The following is a 20,819-nucleotide window of genomic DNA, read 5'->3' as shown; positions in this document are numbered from 1 at the left end:
GCCGTAGCGCGCCAGCCGCGGCGGCCATTAGAGGGTGAACCAACGGCAAAGGAAGACCTTTCTCTCTGTCTCTCCCTCTCTCACTGTCCACTCTGCCTGTCAAAAAAAAAAAAAAAACAAAAAAAAAAAAACAGAACAACCAACACTCTACTGGGATCAGTCTGCCTTCTGTTGCTTTCTTGAGATTCTGTGATTTCTTTCTCTAGTGATGGTTTTACTGGAGGGCGACTTACAGACGGGAATGTACACACTCCGTGAAGCACAGCTGTGTCCCCAGCTCCAGACAGATGTTCCCAGCTCACCCTCCCCGCCTCCCCTCCTCACGGACTGCCCCTCCCCCAGCTGAGGCCATCATAGATCAGGTCTGCTAGTAAAAGACAAGAGTAGCACTACTTCTTTCTAGTGCTCCTCCATCAGGGCACTGTCCCATCTGTCCCCTCAAATCAATCTTCACCATGAGACAGTTATAAAGGAGAGGAATAGCTTCCATCCATTGGAAAACATCTTTAAAGAAATTGTATTCCCAAAGATTGTGCCCTTCTAAAAGGAAGCTGAGGACACATTGTAAGAAATACATTTATTATTTATGGTAAATATGCCCAATCAAGACATCACATACACTGGTTCACAATCTGCTGGGAAGATGAGGGCACACAGAATTCATCACTGTCCCAGGGCATCTTAAGCAGATGCAGCACTTGAAGTTGTCTCCATAGCAACAGGAGGTAGCTACACATTTATAACGGTACAATATGTACTACTGTTTATCCTGTACAAATAACAGGATTCGTGCAGTAAATGTAAAAATAGTCCATCGTGACTGACACTGAAAGTTTCATAGAATTCCAAGATGGCTCGAAAGGTCCTGGATCGCTCGATTCTTCATCTCTTCCAGGAGAGTGTAGAGGCTCTCTCCCTCTGTCTGCCGAAACTGCCGGTATTCCTCAGGGAGATTTTCTTTGCCGTCTTCGGCACACTGAGTGTTTCCCCCCACTAACTCTCTCGTGGGTGATGGGGAGCTTTGGGGAGTATGCCTTGCCTCTGGGTCCACGTAGGCTTTCTTGCTTATGATTTCCAGGTGTAGGTCATTGGGATGATACGGTTTTACTTGTGCAGATATTTTCACCTGTCACAGGAAGAGGAGAGATGTATTCCCGAATTGCATTCTCTACTTTGCATTGGAAAGGACACACACAAGGCACCCGCACAGCCTTACCGTAACATGCTCGAACATCCGGAAAGCGACGCCTTGCCCGCTGGATGTGACACAGTCTGTCCTCTTGTACCATCGCCTGGGTGCTCCTGGGGCCCAGACGCCAAGGTTTTCACCATTGGGCCCCAAATGGAGGACACAGCCATCTTTGGTTTTCAGCTGTGCGCTTCCTTTAATCCCATACCTGAATCATTGACAGATAAGACAGTTTTTCACAGCAGATTTTACACTTGTCTACACAGTGTTCCTTTTGTAGTGAAAGCAAAACAGGCCGGCGCTGTGCCTCAACAGGCTAATCCTCCGCTTTGCGGCACCGGCACACCGGGTTCTAGTCTCGGTCAGGGTGCCGGATTCTGTCCCGGTTGCCCCTCTTCCAGGCCGGCTCTCTGCTATGGCCCGGGGGTGCAGTGGAGGATGGCCCAAGTGCTTGGGCCCTGCACCCGCATGGGAGACCAGGGGAAGCACCTGGCTCCTGCCTTCGGATCAGCGCGGTGCACCAGCCGCAGCGGGCTGGCTGCGGCGCCATTGGAGGGTGAACCAACAGCAAAGGAAGACCTGTCTCTCACTGTCCACTCTGCCTGCCAAAAAAAAAAAAAAAAAGGCAAAACAAGTGTTTGCCTGCATCCCATATTGGATGTGCTGGTTCGAGTCCCAGGTATTCCACTTCCCTGCTGATGTGCCTGGGGAGGAGGTGAATGTGACTACTGCTCCATACATCAAGCGGCGTTCCAAGATCCTGGCCAACTGTGGCCATTTTGGGTGGGAATGAGTCGATGGAGGATCTACTTCGCATCCGCCATCTTTCAGATAACTCACTGAGTTAGAAGGTGCACTGTTCTCCCATCTCCCGCTTTGCCTTTATATTTAGGCATCCTTACAATATGTGTATAGGGAACCTCCAGAAGCAGTGGTTTAATAATTTCGTCTGATGTGCTGTGCGTGCTCTCTGCAGCTGAGGCAGGCTCTCTTACTCCCTCCTGCAGCAGATGGGACATACCTTGGGATGTAGAGCTGGACAGCGGTGTCCCGGAAGCCATAGATGATCCCGTCGGCGACGCAGCGCTCGTCTCGGTCTGCATCTTTGTCTCGGAAGAAACGGCACTGGAAGAGTTCTGTTGCCTGCCTTTGGCACAGTTTCGCAGCCTGTAAGAAGCCACAGGCCCAGGGCCTGGTCAGAGATCCCCTCCACAAGGTTACAGCAGAGAGCGATTCCCACAGCCACTGCTCTCTGCTGTCCTGGGAACACCCAGGATCGTTGCCGGTGTTCTGTCTGCGCACCTCTAGACCTGGGAAGGCCATTTCCAGGAACTTCTCCAGGCCCCATCATCATGCCAAGTCTAAAACTCGAGTTCTTCCATGAGAAGCTTCTCTAACCTTTCCTGCTGTGATGGGCTGTGCAGGAACAACCATGCGAATTTTACAGAGCATGGTCCAACAGCAGTGCTGTATCCTCTCGTTCGCGCTGTCCAGAACCTCAGTGGTGAGGTCTTTCTGTCTCTGTGATGTGAACCTTCCTACCTTGAGGACGTGTAATTTAGGGTGAAGTCCAAGTCCATGCAACTTTCCCCTCTTACATTTGTGAATGTATTGGGAGCATGGGTCAGATCCTTCTGGATCTAACATGATCCTTGCTACTACCATGGCACTAAAGTTGAGTACCCAGCACAGCTCACCAAGAGGCAATGGCTAAGAATTTAAAAACCTCCTACCCTGTGTCGTTCGTTGATATGATCACACAGCTCTTCGAGACTTCGTTCACTTAACAAATTCAGCTCCATTTCCGGTTTGTCTCTTGCGATAGCTGCACTCAGTAATCGATGGACTATGATATCGGCATATCTCCTTATTGGTGAGGTAAAGTGAGTATATTTGTCCAGGCCGAGTGCTGTGAAGAGAAACCAAACGATTGCAGATCAGATTTGGAAACAACTTGCTCCAGGCTATGGCAACCCAGGACCCTTTGTCACTCACCATAATGGTGGAACTCGTGCTCCCTGCAGGAGCCTGTCGAGAAGTAGAGTGCGTTGGACATGGCCAGCGTCGCCATGTTCCGCAGCAGCTTGTTGACTATTGGGTCCGAAACGTCGTGCGCGTTATCCAGGGAAAGCGCCAGGGACCTGTTAGAGCTGACAGAACAGAGGAGCCCGGTTTTGCTCCAGGCACGGACAAGGCAATGTGTTCGGAAAAGCCTCCCGTCCCCTCTAAGTAACTTCCTCTGCCAGCAGGGCAATGTGTTTCATTCACGACCACATCTCAGAAGCAGCTCTTCTCTTCTACTACAGCAGCCTAGAGCTCCAGAAGTAATGCTACACTTGAGTGTCCCCCGAGTTAAGATTGTCCCTGCTGCGGCTGGCACCCCACACGGGTGCTGGTTCGAGTCCTGGCTGCTCTGCTTCTGATCCAGCTCTCCGCTGTGGCCTGGGAAAGCAGTGGAGGATGCCATCCATGAGGCAGACCCAGAGAAAGCTCTTGATTGGCTCAGCTCCAGCCATTGCCACCAATTGGGGAATGAACCAGCAGGGGGAAGACCTCTCTGCCTCTGCCTCTCTAACTCTGCCTTCTAAATTTTTTATCGAATTATTGCCCCAGCACAACACCTCCTAAGATGCACAAACAATCCCGAGTTTGTTAAGTAGATCTGGGAACAGGCATTGAGGCCCAACAGGCTACGCCTCCACTTGATACTGGCATCCCAGACGGCTTGTGATCCAGCTCCCTGCTCATGGCCTGGGGAAAGCACTGGCAGATAGCCCGAGTTCTTTGGTCCCTACCCCCATGTGGGAGACCCAGATAAAGCTCCTGGCTTTGGATCAAGGCCCAGCTGGGGAGGGAACCCACGGGTGAAGAACCCTTGTAGCTCTGCCTGCTAGCTAGTGACTGTACAGCCCAGCCTGGCGCTCCTACCTCGTATCAATGTAGAACCCTCCGGCCTGGGCGCTCTGCTTGAGCTCCGAGAAGAGGTTCTGGCGTGGAGGCGGGTGCCGGCGCAGCAGGGCCTGCCTGGGGAAGCTTTCGTAGATTTTCCTGGCCACCCAGTGGTTGGCGAGTATCATACACTCCGCCACCATCCGATGGACTGTACGTTGCTGCCGGGGGACGAGGTCGAGAATGTTCCTCTCGTCATCGAACAGCACACCGATTTCAATGCCGTCCAGATCTAAGGCACCATCGAGACCTCGCTGCGCCCGGAAGTGGCTGGCTATGTCTGCCAACTTTTCAATCGCCCATGTTAGTTCCTGCAGCCTGTCTTCTTTCTCCTTTTTGTCCATATCTTGGAATTCCTTCATGTCATTTGTGATGCCCAAGTTCCCATCGAGGAGCTCCTGAGCTGCTTCGTAGGAGAGTTGGTATGTGGAATGGATAATTGACCTTCCATACCACACACTCTTAATCTCGTAGGTGGTCCTATGCAGTTCCCAGATGACACTCATAGCGTATCTACAAAAGCAGTAACATCAACAATGTCACTATCCACATCTTCACCCCTTGCAGCAAGAGAACTGAACCTTCAATGTGATTTGACTGAAATGACATTTCTACAGGTTTCTGCTCCAACTAGACAGAAATATGAGGCATACCGCCCCGACACTGGTTCATTCCAGATGCCCACAATAACCACAACTGGGGCAGGTGTAAAGCCAGGGGCTAGGAAATCCCATCAGGTCTCCACCACGGGTGGCAGTGGCCATCTTCTGCTGCATCCCCAGGCTCCTTAGCAGGACCGTGGAATGGAAGTGGAGCAGCCAGGACTGGTGTTGGATGTTGACCCAAGTGCCAGGGCCAGTGCTGTGGCACAGTGGGTCAAAGTACCATGTGGCAGTGTCAAGGATGTAGTTCCAACCCTTCTATCAAGTGGGCAGAGAGAAGCAGACAAGGTATTGTGTGCAAGCCTATGGGAAATGAGGCATCCTGCACTGCTGGTGAGCATGTGCCTGCTGTGATCCCTGAAGGCAATTCGATCCTATTCACACTGACGCATGGGCTCCAGCTCAGATCCCACCTCCTGAGATTCCCCCCTGTCCTTCTGAACATGCAAAATTCAGCGCAGCTTTGCTTGTAATAGGACAACGGGCAAATACCTGACTTTCCAGTTCTTAATGTGGAATTCTCTCCAAGACACATGAACTGCTCCATTTAAAAAAACGCTAGGTGTGTAAGAAAGGAGATCATGTGTGTGCAGTATTGTCTCTAGAAAGGTTAAAGTCCTGGCTGCTCCTCTTTTGATCCAGCTTCCTGCTAATGAGCTTAGCAAAGTAGCAGATCCTGGCCCAAGTGCTTGGGCCCCTGCCATTCACTGTCTAACTCTGCCTTTCAACTAAATCTTCAAAATACAGATAGAGGTACAGATAGAGGGAGAGCAGAGGCAAGCGGTGAGGAGGGACAGGGAGGCTAGGGGAACAAGATCAGGCGTTCGGGTCGGGCACAGACCAGCACAGGGTGGCTGGGGAGGAGAGCACAGTAGAACCAAGGGCTACAGTCGTGAGCTCACCTGTCAACGCCGCGCAGCAAAGAGCACACATTGGAGCTAAGGACGGAGGGCAGCATGTCATAGCGCCGGTCGGGCAGGTAGTACGTTGTGGCCCTGGAAACACATAGGCAGTGAGACTGTCAGCAGACATAGGCCCGCGGGCTGCGGGGTCCCACAGGGAGGAGACAGCCAGAAATCACTGCCCAGAATCCGAGGCCGTTTGCCTCTTCATCAAGTGCTAAAACGATCCCCATGGACCCACTTTGCTCTGACACTGCTCGGGGCACATTCTTCCGGGAAGGCAAACTGACATCAATCTTGCTCGTGGAAGCCAAATTGGAGTGTGATGACCCCATGCGTGACATCAAATAACACATTCCTATGTGACAACTTAGCCCGTGACCCGTTTGTGGGAGACAGGAAAGGCAAGCTGAGCCAGTCACTGAACTCTAGTTGGTGTGTGGGTGTGTGGGGTGGGGGTTCCTGGACGAAACCATCAGCAGGGCACCAACAGATTCATCTGAAAGTCGCAGGCATTCCAAGGCTTGCACACGGCCTTACCTAGCCCTAGCTTCGTTATCCAGGCAAGATTTCGGCTTCACAAAGTGGGTTACATCTGCTATGTGAACGCCCAGCTCCAGGTTGCCGCTGCTCAGAGTGCGCACGGACAGCGCGTCGTCCACATCCTCACACCCTCTTGGGTCAATTGTGAACACGAGATTCGTTTGCCTTAGATCTCTGCGGTCTTGTTCTTCGGGGTCCACGCTCCAAGGCTCCTCTGGGGTGTTCACCGGCAACTCGCCCATCTGCAAGAGAGGCCACCTTCTCAGCCATTTGCCTCCTCTGACCCTCAGGGGCTCAGTTCCATTCTGCGTCATCCTGTGCTGGCCTCCGATGGGTCAGGTGCTGTGCCTCCTGCCCTGGGTGCCCTGGGGGTTTGACGGGAGACCTCCCACCAGCCTTGTAAGCAGACTGGAGCCAGCACGAGTAGCAAATTCTAAGAGCGCATGTACCCCTTTCCACAATGATCCACGTTTCAATGTCTTTGGCCTGTTCTGGTCCAACCATGGGGGACAACATCTAAGGCATTGCATGTATTAAAAAATGATGCCAGGGGGGCTGGCACTGTGGCGCAGCAGGTTCACACCCTGGCCTGAAGTGCCGGCATCCCATATGGGTCTTAGCTGCTCCTCTTCTGATCCAGCTCTCTGCTCTGCTCTGACGGTCTTTGGGCCCCTGCACCCATGTGGGAGACCCGGAAAAAGTTCCTGACTCCTGGCTTTGGATCGGCACAGCTCCAGCCGTTGTGGCTGTCTGGGGAGTGAACCATCGGATGGAAGACCTCGCTCTCTCTGCCTCTCTTCTCTGTGTAACTGACTTTCAAATAATAAATCTTTAATAAAAAGATGCCAGGGATGATTAAAACAGGACCAAAAAGTATGGTCCTTCCTCTCCCTGTCCCTGTCTTGACCTTCAGCTTGCAGTGCAGTGAGTTGAGGCCAACAGGGAAGAGAGAATTCTCGTCCTGTGACCTCTAAACCCACTTTATGGAATCATTTTCTCCAAGAGCTGCCAGACAAGTCAACAAAATAATGGCCAGGAACTACTGTAAAACATGAACATTTAACGACGTAAAGCATTCTCAAATATTTGACGAGGATAGCTCTGGTTCTGCCAAAGCGCTCATACTCCTAATGGCGGTGCAAGCTGGGAAACAGTCTGCCAACAAGTAACAAAGCTACTTCAATGTCCCCCTTGACTTGGAAAAGGTAATCCTTAATGTGAGATTACCAAGGGAAGGATTGACCACATTAAAAAAGTAATGTTGCTGTATATGTGAAGTAGCTTTTTTATAATACTGAATAGAAATAACAGGCCAACAGCCAAATGGCTGAGCACACAGGGGCACATCAATATACAGTAGTTTACCATTAACTGTTAAAACCACATAGGCTCTGCCAACATGTAATAATTAAGCAAAAGAAACCTATCAGCGAATAGCACATTCAAGAGAATAGCTATTATCTGTTTCTAATGACGTGGAAGTGATGGAAAAGCCAATGTGTTGTTTTTGTGGGCTTTCCGTTTTCTGGAAAGTCTAGGAAAGCTGCGTCACGAGCATTGCACTCAGACCTAAGGCTCAGACGTACAGGCATCCTGGACTCTGCTCCCTGTTGCTGGCGTTGAATGATGGGTAGAGACGGAGCTCTGCTGGGGATACAACCAGCTCTCCTCGACTTGCCGGATGGACCTATCCTGACCAGGAGACACCGACCTGCCACTTTGAAACATAGTTGTAGGATCTACAGATTTGAGAGCTCCACTGGAAACTGACTTGGGTCTGGTTGAGGGTTATCTGTGGCTTCCCAGCGAGTCGCTGGAGTCTAGAGATCTTTCCCTGTGTGCATAACGTGTCTGCCATTAGACCAGAGGCCTCCGGGAATCTGACCTGGGCTTCAGAGAAGGGCCGCTCGGAGATGTCGTGCTCCACGAGCAGAGACTTCATTTCCCCTTCCAGGTCTCTACTTGTTCCCAGTGTTCCCACGACGTGTCCGTCCGGATACCTCGAACCCAGGTCCCAGGAATCAATGTGGACGATTGCTTTGCAACACTGCAGGAGAAGGTACATAAAGCATTAGCCTCGCCTCCAGGGTTCTGTGGGTTATTGAAAGCATTCGCTAACGAGAGGTTCGAGACAGTTCTATAGAGGGTGGCCAGTCTGCAGGCTGGCGTGTTTGATTCTGGGACTTGCCAGGTGGTATGGAATGGCCTGGCCCAGTGCTTTTGCAGTGGGAGGCCTTTCTTCGGCATCAAATAAGGAGGCTGGAATGTGCCACCTGTGAACAGCCAGCTGGCTCACACTTGCAACACAAGCCGGGAACCCAATGGTGCAGGGTTCAGGGTAAGTTCCGGAACCTAGGTCTCAGATTGTAGGAGGTACTTCGAAGTCCGGGTATCAGTGTCAACAGGACCCTCACTGTCTAGCAGTTTCAGCAAGCCATTGAAACAGGCCCCTGGGAGCCTGTCACAAGGCTTAGGGTGTCTGAGGGACAATGACCAGGCTAGTGGGCTGCATAGCTGGAGGCAGGTGATGCTGGACAGTGCCTAGTCTCTTGGCGACAACATGTCTTCCCTCCCACCTATATTCCTTCACGGATAATCGATTCTTTGTAGAGCTTCTACATCATCCCTACGAGGCACAGGGCTTGTATTTCTACCTTGCTTGCTGGAAGAAAGCGCATTCCTGTTGGCCAAGTGCAGCTGTTGGAAGCTTCTCCATTGGTCAGCAGGACAATGTATTCTCTCTGGCTGTCCTACAGAGCGCTTTCTAGGACGTGCTCAAGCCTTCATTTGTTAGCCTTAGACCACTTACTAGATGGCACCTATGTATTTAGGATTTAACAGCACCTTGGAATGCCAGATGCCACCCACAATTTATTTGCAAAGGAATTAACAGTGCTTTCTGGCACTGATCCAAAAGCTGGCCAAGACAGAAGCAGGGCAGCCATGGTGCAGTGTCCTTTACCTGGTACTTTTCAGCCTGTTTCCTGTGAATTTGAATTCTGGGGATCCTACAGTCCCATGGCACAGCAACGTATTTCTTCGTTTTCCTGCTGTAATACTGTATATCCTCCTTTGATGGAAAGGTTACTATATAATCGCGCTTGTGTTTCTGAGTAATGCCCACCACATGTCCTGTGGAAAACAAATCACAAGGGTTAGCCAGCTAGCCGTCATCTAACTGTCCCTGTCCCACTTTTCCAAGCACTTAATTCAAGGGAATCTTTGAAGATTTGCCTTCTTAGCCATTTTAAACATGTAGACTTTCTAGAGATGCCCGATTTTTTTTTTTTTTTTTTAAACATGGATAATCTTTTGGTAGCTTTTTTCTATGGGTTCGGAGGTGACATTTGGAATCCTGCTTTTTCTTTTGCCATTACCTCATTGATTTTGGGTTTCAGTATCTTGGAAAATCAAATCATTCTCACCTTTGTTTTATTAAGGAAATAAACTTGTTGGGGCCAGCACTGTGGTATAGCTGGGTGAAGCCACGGCCTGCCAAGCAGGCATCCCACGTGGTTGCCTGTTCATGCCCTGGCTGCTGATTCAGCTCCCTGCTAACGGTCCAGGAAAAGCAGCAGAGGATGACCCAAGTGTTTGGGCCCCTGCAACCCCTGTAAGAGACCTTGATGGAGTTCTTGGCATACAAAAACTATTACTTTTCATTGCAAAATAATCAATTACCTATTTAAATATGCTTATTCTATTGAGAGGCAGAGAGAATGAGTTCACATCCACCTGCGAGTTCACTCCCTAAATACCCACAAGGCTAGGAACAAGGCTAGAGGCTACATCAAGGAGCCAGAATCTCACTCCAGGTCTCCTATGCGGGTGGCAGGAACCCTACCTGGGCCATCACCACTGCCTCCCAAGTATTAGAAGGGAGCTGGAATCTGAGCCTATATTGACCCCAGGTATTGCAGTGTGGTATGCAAAAGGGCTGGAGGTGGCAGCTGCTTTGAATAATGACAGAGCACAGGCTGGAATGCAATGAGAACTTGTTTGGGGAAAGCGGTAACCATGTGTCCCATGCTGGTTACCTCGATGCAGCCATTCTGCAGGATGTCCATACATCACAACTGGTCTGCCACTTTCAATGAAATTGCCCTATTCCTGGATTGCTGAGAAATACCCAATTCTGGAAGAAGGCTGGATGCCAGGGTGGCATCCGCTGGCTCACCTGTGGGCATATACTCGCCGGCCTCGCGACCCGTGGCCGTTCTCCTCTTCCAGAGTGTTTCAGGGAACAGCTTCACGGCTACCCGGTCTCCGTGGAGCGCGCGGTTCCGGGGATTCATCCCGTTGATTAGGATTTCATAATCTAGTGTTTGGGGCAGCAGAGAAATCACGACGTCAAGGGGGCTTCCGCTCCAGGGAGGCCCGAGTCCTCCTGTTCACCCCCTTGCCCTCCGAAGGCAGAGCCACACTTGTGTGCTTCTGCAGGCTGGGGCTGGAGGCCCTGTGCACACGCTCTCCCCAGGGCCGCCTCCTGTCCCTCTTGCTCCTCTTCCCACCCATTCCTGCTCATGCCCTATCCAGGCTTTTCCTTTCTCCACCCAGAGGTCAGTATGAACCAAGACTACACTCCATCTCAGGACAGCTCATTTACCTGGCTTTCTCCCCCCATTTGCATTCCTTTCGAAAGCCCAGGGAGCCGACAGACCACACTGAGGCAGGACAGAGCAATGTTTTTAAACCACAGCCACAGAGCCTTGGATCCAAGCCCAGCTTACTGGTTCTGAGACCTTAAGTTTATAAAAATGAAGTGAAAATGTAGGGAACTCTTCTCCACACCCCCTCACTGCTACCATGAGATTGGGGTGTCAGTAACACCTTTGCTTCCTTGTTGTGTGCTATCAAGTCAGGTGGAAATGTAGGTGAGGCTTATATACTGTACCTTCTTCACTCTGCTCTGTGTCCTGCACGCGGACAAATGCTTCCGCTTTTGTTTGTCTATTCACACACAATATTCCCTAAAACCAGAAAAAAAATCAATGTGGTCAACAGTTTTTCTGCCCATTTTCCTTCCAAGTGCTATGAACAACAGTCGTCACTAACACCTATCCACGTGGTCAGGAGCCCTGAACAAATCTTATCTCGAAGCCAGTGACAGGAGGCATGTACAAAACTGCTTCGGTCTCTGGTCTTGAGGCTCAGGACACCACAACGGAACGGCATCATTCCAGAGTGGCCGCCAACTGGACAGCCAACATCGAGGGACACGGGCCCAAGGCTGTGTGCACGTCCACTGTCCTGGCTTGCCTGTTCCCATCTGGTTTGCAGCCTCAGGCCGCCAGGAGGGGAAGGAAACAGCTGTTGCCTCTTCATGGCAGCCCTCACCTCCACGTAGCGGCCAGACTGTAGCCCAGCTTCTAGAACGTCCGGGGGGAGATAGTGGTTGTAATTAAGTCCTGAGGCTTCCAAGCGCTCCAGCTTTTCTTCATACAGGGCTTCATCAGTGAAGTCACAGGAGCTGTGGGCAGCCTCCAGATCCGAATAGAACTTTTTCAAATACTCCTGTGTCGTACAAAGGCATGGAGAAACAGGATCAGAACAGGACTGTGTGGTGGCACTATCCAAGCCCCGGCTGGCACTGCCGTCTGCACGGTGAGGACTGACACCAGCAGTCCCCTCCTGAGCCTCCTGCTGCCACTGAGTGGTTTTCTCCCTTCCTGTTAAAGCCCGAGACTCAGAGGAAGCCCAGGGGGTAGGGACCCGGACTTGGCACCTTGAAGGTGCCCAGGGGGTAGGGACCAGGACTTGGCACCTTGAAGTCTTTCCGATTGCACTTTGTATGGACCTCATGGCTACACACAATGGCCTACAGAGAAGGCAGAGGCAAAAGCTCCTCTTTATATGCTGTGTTAAAGATTGAGGGGCCGGCACCGTGGCTCACTTTGTTAATCCTCTGCCTGCAGCGCCAGCATCCCCTATGGGTGCCAGGTTCTAGTCCCGGTTGCTTCTCTTCCAGTCCAGCTCTCTGCTGTGACCCGGGAGTGCAGTGGAGGATGGCCCAAGTGACTGGGCACCTGCGCATGGGAGACCAGGGGGAAGCACCTGGCTCCTGGCTTCGGATCAGTGCAGCGCTGGCCATAGCGGCCATTTGGGGGGTGAACCAACGGAAGGAAGACCGGTCTCCCTCTAACTCCACCTGTCTAATAATGAAAAAGATTGGAAAGGCAGGGTGACAGGAGCACGCAGAGATCTTGCATCCTCTGGTTCACTTCCCAAATGACCACAGCCAGGGCAGGGCCAGGCCGAATCCAAGAGCCACGAAGAGCAGCCAGGCATTTCCATGTGGGATGCCAGCCCTGCAAGTGGTGGCTTGATCCTCTCCTGGAGTCTTAGCTCACGTCTGTATTGGAATTGAACAGCAAATAGGTTGTCCTCAGTGTCAACACCAGCATTTCCCCCATTCATTTCCGGATCCTGTGGTAACTGCTGTTCTTCCTTTGGTCCTTTCAGAAGTTTTGTCTATGCTCACTTCAGTGCCTCCATGCTATGGTCACCGGCCACTTATCAGCACCAAACTTGTCATTATGGGCCAGCTTGTCTCAGTGCTTCTCCATCTCCAAAGATGCTGGCCTTCCCTTTCATCCAAACTCAACTCTGTTTTCCTGCTCTCACTCACCTTGAGGGGGGCACAGTTGGAGATGCTACACACAATGAGAAGTGTTCTAGACTGCTGGACTACAAAGAAAACTAATTCTCACAAAAAGCAAGGAAATGTAATACTTTTGACTCGACTGTCCTCTGCAGGACAAGACATGATATACTGCCACAGAAAAACACCAGTGACACTGCTATTCATATCCAGCACCCCTGGAAGTCTCTGGCATGCCAGAACACTTCTTTAGAGCAAGGCCACGAAAATCCCATTGGCAAATCTTTAGGAATACATGCTCCTGGGAACCCTCAGAGAACCTACAATTCAGAGTCCAGCTAGGGTTTCTGTAAATCCACAGCGATCGGAGAGTCTCATTAAGTTTCTACCTAGCAGGATGGAACTGCTTCAAGCTCTACTTTCTCTTTTCTGGGTTGCCAACGGGATCTAGACTCCGAGGAGCAACACTGGAAGTGAACACACAGCCATGTACACCACAGCCGGAAATACCTTGAACGTCATGACAGATACTCCTTCGCTCTTCACTTTGAATCTCTTTATGGAATCTTCGTCTGCCACGATGACGATGGGCATCTTCTCCCCGCAGTGCTTATAATACCACAAAGCCGCGGCGTAGATCATCCTGGAACAAAGCACACAGGAGCCCTCACACTGCCAGAATTTCACCGATCTGCCGTCCTCTGGTCTCTTGAGACCATTCGTGCACTCCTCATCCCAAAAAGCTTTGGGCTTCTATTATTGCTAAGCCCCGGGTTCTGAGACACACACAGAGGAACCAGAATTTGCATTTCTTCCTTGAGCACCCTGTCTGTCATATTTTAGCACCTTTTAACTGGAGGGCTCGCACACAGCACCCCACACGATGCCTGGGGAAGCCCACAAGATTTACAGGTGAATCTTTGGCTAACAAGACAAGGCTGCCAACAGCTGAAGACCAGGATGCAGTCTGAAACGGAACCATCTAAAATGCCCAGAAATCGGCTGCAAAGTACTTGAACTTGAACACAGTTCTCAGACCCAGGCTGTGCTTCCAAGACTGGGTTGTAAGAGAGAGCCCAACGTGGATAAGCACTTCTGTGGTCCTCAGGGGTCCCTGTTGAGAGAAATGCTTTTTCCTCTCAGGTCTTGTCCCCTGAGAAAACCTGGGGCTGCAACAGCACCCAGTATGGATCCATTCCTAGGTGCCTTTGCAGAACGGACGTGTTTAAGAGCTAGAGCAGATCAGTCGTGCAAGGAAAAGATGACATGTTCTATACGGTAAGGTTTTTTTTTTTTTTTTTTTTTTTTTTTTTTTTTTTTTTTTTTGGTGTGCCTAGCACCTGTACCCTGGGCTCACCTTGATGAGGGGCCACTAGACAGAGTCCACACCGCTTAGGAATGTCCCAGCTTTTGGGAGCAGCGAGCCCAATGCCTCTGCACCGGGGATGACTTCGGAGGCACATTCTGCATGGCATCTCAGGCCACTCCGCAGTGGCAGCTGGGCCTCGTGTCACTCAGCTGGCCATCGTGTCCTAGCGCCATCTCTGGGTATAGCTCCCACCCAGACACTGCCTATCGAAGCGCTTGCGCTGGGCTCTGCTGCTTAGGATGGATCTCAATGAAGCCACCGCACTTTCTCCAAGAGCTTTCAGAATTGTCATCTAGCAGTTTCAGTTCAGTGGGTCTAGCTGGGACTTTAGAACTCATACCCAACACAATGAGATTATCTTATTGGCTTCAAAGCAGGGCCCCTTGTCCCCACACCCATGCCCCAAACATTGCATTATCCTGCAGTTAGGATCTGGGGCAAACTTCCACTGGCTACCTAGTAGATCTTCCTCATCCCGATTTCTAAAATATTTCAATTACATATTCAAATGACATATCTAAACTACCAACATCACGTGCTTTTAGTATCATGGTTCCCCTAAAAAACTCCTGGTCTGTTTTAGATCAGCTTCCAATGAGGCAGCAAGAGATGCCCACATGAAAACCACAGCAGATGACCATACCTTTTCGCCCAATCTTTCTTCAACATTTGCTTTCCCCAAGCGTGGTAGCATGAAGCATGGTACTCGTTTGCGAAGAGTACACACTCGTGGCTCGGGTCCTTGAGGAGGTTCCGCAGCTTGTTATAGTACCTGTGCCACGGGGGAGACAAGTCAACGCACAGCAGGCACACATCTCCATCTTGCCAACCCAAGCCGAGCAGAAGCCGGGTGGTAGCTTTTGTATGATTTTTCTGCCCAGCTCCACCTGTCCCTTCCAGCAGAGTATAGCCACTTGTATTTTTGTACCTTGGGAAGCATTAACAATTTACTTCTTGCTGGCAGCCCTAGGAAAGGAGAGAATCCCAGCCACACTGGCCTGTGCCATAAATCAATGATGAAGTCTCACAGGGCCAGTTTCTAAGAAGGTGCTTTTTAATCGTTAAGGTTATATAGTATCACAGAAAACATTTGCCTATTTTAAAGGGATCAAGGGGTTAGTGCTGTGGTACATGTCCATCTTTGAGAGCTGCTTCAAGACCCGACTGTTCTGCCCCAATCCAGTTCCCTGCTTATGCGGCTTGGGAGGAAGCCAAGTGATGGCTCAAGTCCCTGGGTGCTTTCCACCCCTGTGGGAGACATGGAGCTCCAGCTCTGTCACTTTCAAATAAAGACATCTTAGTACACAGCAGGTGAAGGCAGTTAGTGCTTGGTGGGTACCTGACATCTTCAGAGCCCAGCCATGCTTTGGCTTCACACCTTCCCGTTAGACCCCAGGCATCTCAAGTTCAGCCCTCCGGAAACTGATGCATCAAAGCTTACCCGGGTACCACAGAGCCACCACCACCCTGCCTGACACTTAGCCAAACACACAACAAAAAACAAAACAGGTTCACTCCCATACATGCAGGCTTCTTGCATCAGCTACCTATCAGCCAGGCAAAACAGATTAATAAATGGCCTGGCACAGTAACAGGACAAGCAGGAAACAGCAAGTCCCTCTGTGGGCGACAGGTGTGGGCTCTCGGTTGTAACTGAAGAGTGCAGCCACCCTAGCTGTATTTTCTAGTCAGATCAGTGTGCTTGATGGAGCTCAATAACCTGCATGCATGGCAGGTTAGGAGCGTCCCAGCACCTTGAACAGGTCTCCCCAGAACCCAGCAATAGCTTCAGACGGCGGAGTACAAAAAAATTGTATTCGGGCCCAATCACATGCCACGTCTTTTTTAAAAAGGCAGGAGACAAAATGATCTGTCATCTACCAGTTTACTCCCTAAATGGTCAAAATGGCCAGGCCTTGCTCAGGCCAAAGCAGTTTCAGCTGGATCTGCCATCCGGGTGCACGGGCCCCCTCCTGCAGCCTCCCAGGGCTCAAATCAGCAGGAGCCAGACTCAAACCAAGCACTCTGATATGTGAGAACATCCCAAGCAGCAAACACCTGCCCCAACCTTGCTCCTCTCATCTCATCCCTGGAAGTCAACAGGTTTGTAGTAAGAGGGACTAAGACTGTGTGCCCCAAGGCCTCGGAACAGGAGCTCAAGAGGTGCTTACTATGTGCTAAGCCCAGGGTGTCACCTGGAAGCCGCTTTCCTAACTGCTCCTCCCTGGTTTTCACATTCAGTATAAGGGAGACAGGACTAAGCAGTGGAAAAACCAATCCTTTTTCATCAAGTTCACTCATTTGGAAATGTTCAAGAGAAAAGACATTTAAATACCCATGCTTTGCCTGTGAATGTCACAGGAATTGGCTTCGAAAGCAATCCTTAATATTAAAAATATTTTAGAAAACAGGTTGAAAAGGCTCGCAGTGTGTTAGCAATGGGAATAGAACAGCACATTGATTTTAGTAGCAGAAATATGACGCCTGGAGCAGCATTTAAACCTGGATATGAGAAAATATCTATATCTTTGTGTCTGAAGAAAGTCAACTTCACACTCATTTTAAAATATTCTATCTGGCAAAGCCTGTAATCAATCCAGCTAATGCATACTTTTAACAAACTGACCATTATCTTAAGGATCCTTCTCATTTCCACACAGTACAAACATACCTCCACCCTCTTTCCGAACGCAGAGCGTCAGTCACCGTCTGCAACCAAATGACTCCCTTCAATTCGGGCATTTCCAAGATGTCAAAGTAATGGAAAACGGAGCTGTCTGGGACCATGTAATGGGTCACCCCCGCAGGTAAGAGTTTGCCCACTGAAACACAAAGCACAAGAGAGCAGAGCATTTAACCCTCGCTCCTCCCCAGGGGCAAGACAACTTCCGAGAACTGTGTAGATAACGGGACAGGCCGGGGGTCAGCAAACTGGGCCGCTTCATCGTGTCTCGAAGCTGCCAGAAATGTGGGCTCCGCGGGGTGGGCGGCTGTCCACGTCCGAGCGTGCACACCTGCGGACGCCCCGCAAGCTCAGCTCGGAGGGAAGCCCAGGGCCGGCAGGGCGGGCTGCCCGGTGCAAGCCACGAGCCGCGCAGCGCTGTCCGCCCTGGCCCGAGCTGCGTGGAGGGGCCCCGGCTGCGCCCCCCGTGCCCTGCGGGGCGGGGACCGGCGTCGCCGCGGAGAGCCCCGGAGGGGAAGGACTGGCGTGCACGGCTCCACACCAGCTGCCCGGCACGCGCGCCCGGCCGGGAGGCGGCCTCCCCCCACAGCCGAGTGGGCGGCGCCAGCCTCTGCCGCGCCCCGGCGCGCGCCGGAGCCCGCAGGCCGCCTCAGCCCGTGCGCGGGGCTGGCCGCTCCGGCCCTGGCCGCCGCAGGCCCGCGCCGCCCGCCCCGAGCCCCGGCCGACGAGCGCGCGCCTGGCTCGCAGCGCCGAGCGGTCCGGAGCGCCCGAGCCCGCGCCGCTCCCGCCTCGGAGCCGCGGCCGCGCCTCTCCCGCCGCCCGCCCCGCGCCGCGCGGCCTCCCGGCGCCGCCCGCCCGCCCGGCCCCGCAGCGTCTCTGACCGTTGCGGCAGCGCTCGGGCTGGGAGCACAGCGCGCTGCTGCAGGGCACGCAGGGCCGCAGGTAGTGTTCTCTCACGACCCGCAGCGGCCAGCGGTAGACGGCGTTCACGGTGACCAGCCGCTCCGTCTTCTCCAGCATGTTGCTCTCGCCCGCTCTCCAGCAGTCCGACGAGCTGGACCCCGAGCCCGCCGTCCCGGCCTCTCCGGAGTGGGTGAGCCGCGGCCGTCTTCCAGCCTCTGTGCTGCTCATCTTGCTGCTGCTGTGGGATCTCGGAGCTCGGGAAGCAAAGTTGTCCAAAAGTTGTCCAGAAGTGATGGAGTAGGTGGAGGGCAGCGCGTTTATAAACGCTTGGGTTGAAAGGGTTAGGGCGACCAGATGGGATTAGCCCGCCTTTGGGATTCTTCACACCCATGGGTGTGGATGGGGCTGCTAAAAACGCTGAGTTTCGGGGAATAAGTCAGCAGCCCTCCCAGCCCAACGTTGTCCCCTTAAAAAAGGCCGTCTCTGGTCTGACGTGCATGTGTCTTATACTGGCAGAAATTCAAGCCATGTGGGTAAAATGGGTAGCAATCCCGAACTTGGAGGCACCGCTGGGCCCTAATTAAACAGCCTTTGCAGCCCCTGGCCGAGCAGTGCTTAGAACTGCCAGGGCCGGGCACCTGGGGCAGGTTTCCAATCTGAGAACTGCAGCCCCTCCTGAGCTGACACACCCTAGGTGGAGAGGGGGCCCAGTTTGCCTCCAGGTACTCAACCACAGCCTTGGGAAAGCAGCTTGGCCTGCATGGGTCCCTTTTGATCTCACTCCAGGTGGAAGGCGTGGGGCGTTACTATGACCATTTTATAGACTATGATGGGGGTGAAGGCCAGGCTCCCCGGTTATTAGCTGGGGCAATCACCAGGGAATCAGGACAGCTCTACAGGTGATGGCCATGTGTTCAGAGGAATGAAACAGGAGCTTCACCTGGGGAGGTGACTAGAGGGCACCCGGTGAAGGTGAGTGACAGCAGCTCAACCAGGGGCTGGGACACGTGGCTGGCCCCCTCCCCCACCCGGATGCTGCAGTGGGCAGGCCTAGGGGTGCCCACTCACCCACCCACTCAGGGTAGCAAGCTACTTTGGAAGTGTCAGATGGTGTGGACAAGATCCAACATGGAGCCTCATCAAAGAGGCAGACTGCGCAGAGCCGGCCAGCAGGCCAGAGCACAGGAAAGCCCAGAAGGCGACCAGCACTGCCAGAGGCCCCTTCTCCCTCAGGAGGTCCATGCTGGAGACCCCAGAGGGCGGGGTGTGGCCACAGTTGTCCCCCATGTAAAAATGCTTCTGGATTCCACGGGAAGCCTGTGCTTGGGCTGTTTGTGAGTGTAGCTGGCGGCTCCTCGTTTTTGGGTAATGGCGTCTGGTTGGTGGCCGCGGCCCCCAGACTGGGATGTACGGTGCTCCCGGTGCAGGCAGGGGGGCTGAGCCCAAGCCGTGGCCAGTGCAGTAGCGGTCGGATTGACCATTGCTGCTGCAGGATTTGCAGGCCGTTATGTGTTGCAAGCTATGAAGCGTATGGAGCCAGGTCTTCAAAGTCTACCGAAATCGGCCTTCAGTGGCGGCGATTACAGAGGGGGGTTTGAACCCAAAACGACAAAACGAGCAGCCCTAATACCAGGTGTAAGCCGTACTGCCAACAAAGGAAAAATAAGAGATGCACATCGAGGAATTATGCTTTTAAATCACCCAGACAAGGGAGGATCTCCTAATATAGCAGCCAAAATCAGGGAAGCTAAAGATTTACTAGAAGGTCAAGCTAAAAAATGAAGTAACTACATGAATTTTCAGTTCATGTTAGCATGGGTATATGAGTACCAACTTTTTATAATAAAACACCTCAGGTACAGTTTTTAAAAATGATTTAGAACAAACTAAAAAAAAAAAAGCTTCTGACAGCTCCCTGCTAAAACAGCAGAGGATGGCCCGAGTCCTTGGGCCCCTGCACCCGCGTGGGAGACCTCGAAGAAGCTCCTGGCTTTGGATTGGCGGAGCTCCGGCCAGCCATTGAGGCCATTAGGGGAGTGAACCAGCAGATGGAAGACCTCTCTCTCTGTAACTCTGCCTTTCATATAAAATGTATAAAATAAATGTTGGACAGGGCGTGTGTTTGGAGCAGAGGTTGTCACTTGGGACTCCTGTGTCCCATATGGAGAGCCTGGGGTTGAGCGTCACCTCTGCTTCCAGGCGGCTTCCTGCTGATGTGCACCCTGGAGGCAGCAGATGACGGCTCACTTATTTGGGTTCCATGTGAGAGATCTGGATGGGGTTCCTGGCTGTGGCTCCTGGCCTTAGCCTGGCCCAGCTCTGGAGGTTGTGGGCATTTGGAGAATGAGCCCTTGGATAGAAGTTTCTCTCTCTCTCAGGTAGCTAGGTAGACATTAGCCTGTGTGTGTAAGAGGGGCCAAAGAAAATGGGAATTTATTTTTTGTGGAGTTGAATGAAGGAAGAAATGTAGAAGCAAGCCTTGGAAGCAGCTCAGCATTTGCCCATCCAAAGTCTTACCCTTGTTCCTTAACCTTGGATGGTCTTCTCCCTAGCCCAGCCTGCCTGCACCAAGAGGGCTGGTAGGTCCATCAACACTGTGCTGAGGAAGTTTGGGGAGGAATTTTAAGAGTTCCGTGCCCAGGAAGCCCTCCAGCCCGCAATATCCCCGAATTGGTGGGCCATACCCAACTTCTGTAAAACCTTCGGTCTGGATGCAGACTGGGCTCTCAGTCCTTTCCTGACACGGCCACCTGGCTTATCAGGTGTTGTTCCTCTTCTTTAAACTCTGCTGCCTCACTTAACCACTGCTTGCTCACATCTGAATGCCTTCTTCTGCGGAGACAAGACCCTCTGAGCCGTTTCTGGCAACAAGCTGAATGGTCTTTTTAAAATGTTTAAATTTATTTGATTTTGAAAGGCAGAGGGAGACAAATAGAGAGCGCTCATTTACTGGTTCACTTCCCTGACACCTGCAACAGCGAGGGCAGGGCTGGGCCAGGCCGAAGCTAGGAGTCAGGA

At 52.1% G+C, this 20,819-nt stretch overlaps 2 protein-coding genes across 2 annotated transcripts; one reads left to right on the top strand and one right to left on the bottom strand.

Moving 5' to 3' along the window:
* Window positions 1-835: 835 nt before the first annotated feature.
* Window positions 836-17,918, bottom strand: DIS3L (DIS3 like exosome 3'-5' exoribonuclease). Its single transcript, XM_062206661.1, has 17 exons — window positions 17,780-17,918; window positions 16,887-17,037; window positions 14,900-14,987; window positions 13,357-13,554; window positions 11,583-11,759; window positions 11,140-11,215; window positions 10,423-10,563; window positions 9,208-9,377; window positions 8,131-8,292; window positions 6,243-6,487; window positions 5,703-5,795; window positions 4,118-4,651; window positions 3,185-3,339; window positions 2,923-3,098; window positions 2,211-2,356; window positions 1,217-1,397; window positions 836-1,126 (listed from the first exon to the last, which is right to left on the bottom strand). The coding sequence occupies exons 1-17, from the start codon at window positions 17,916-17,918 to the stop codon at window positions 836-838; spliced, it is 3,123 nt and encodes a 1,040-aa protein (XP_062062645.1).
* Window positions 17,919-19,259: 1,341 nt separating this feature from the next.
* On the top strand, window positions 19,260-19,583 carry LOC133769602 (mitochondrial import inner membrane translocase subunit TIM14-like). The gene has a single exon (XM_062204809.1). The coding sequence runs from the start codon at window positions 19,323-19,325 to the stop codon at window positions 19,581-19,583; it is 261 nt and encodes an 86-aa protein (XP_062060793.1). The 5' UTR covers window positions 19,260-19,322.
* Window positions 19,584-20,819: the final 1,236 nt, after the last annotated feature.

The sequence above is a fragment of the Lepus europaeus genome, chromosome 11, assembly GCF_033115175.1.
Source record: "Lepus europaeus isolate LE1 chromosome 11, mLepTim1.pri, whole genome shotgun sequence".
Classification (NCBI taxonomy): Eukaryota; Metazoa; Chordata; class Mammalia; order Lagomorpha; family Leporidae; genus Lepus; species Lepus europaeus.
The sequence above is the reverse complement of the archived record's forward strand: the minus strand, read 5'-3'. Positions and strand labels throughout refer to the sequence as shown.

Coding starts and splice junctions, on each gene's coding strand:
- DIS3L (XM_062206661.1), bottom strand. CDS start 17,918: ATGCTGGAGAAGACGGAGCGGCTGGTCACCGTGAACGCCGTCTACCGC. Junction 4,652..5,702: donor TTGCTGCGCGGCGTTGACAG/GTGAGCTCACGA, acceptor CTGCTTTTGTAG/ATACGCTATGAGTGTCATCT. Junction 3,099..3,184: donor GCACGAGTTCCACCATTATG/GTGAGTGACAAA, acceptor TTCTCTTCACAG/CACTCGGCCTGGACAAATAT.
- LOC133769602 (XM_062204809.1), top strand. CDS start 19,323: ATGAAGCGTATGGAGCCAGGTCTTCAAAGTCTACCGAAATCGGCCTTC.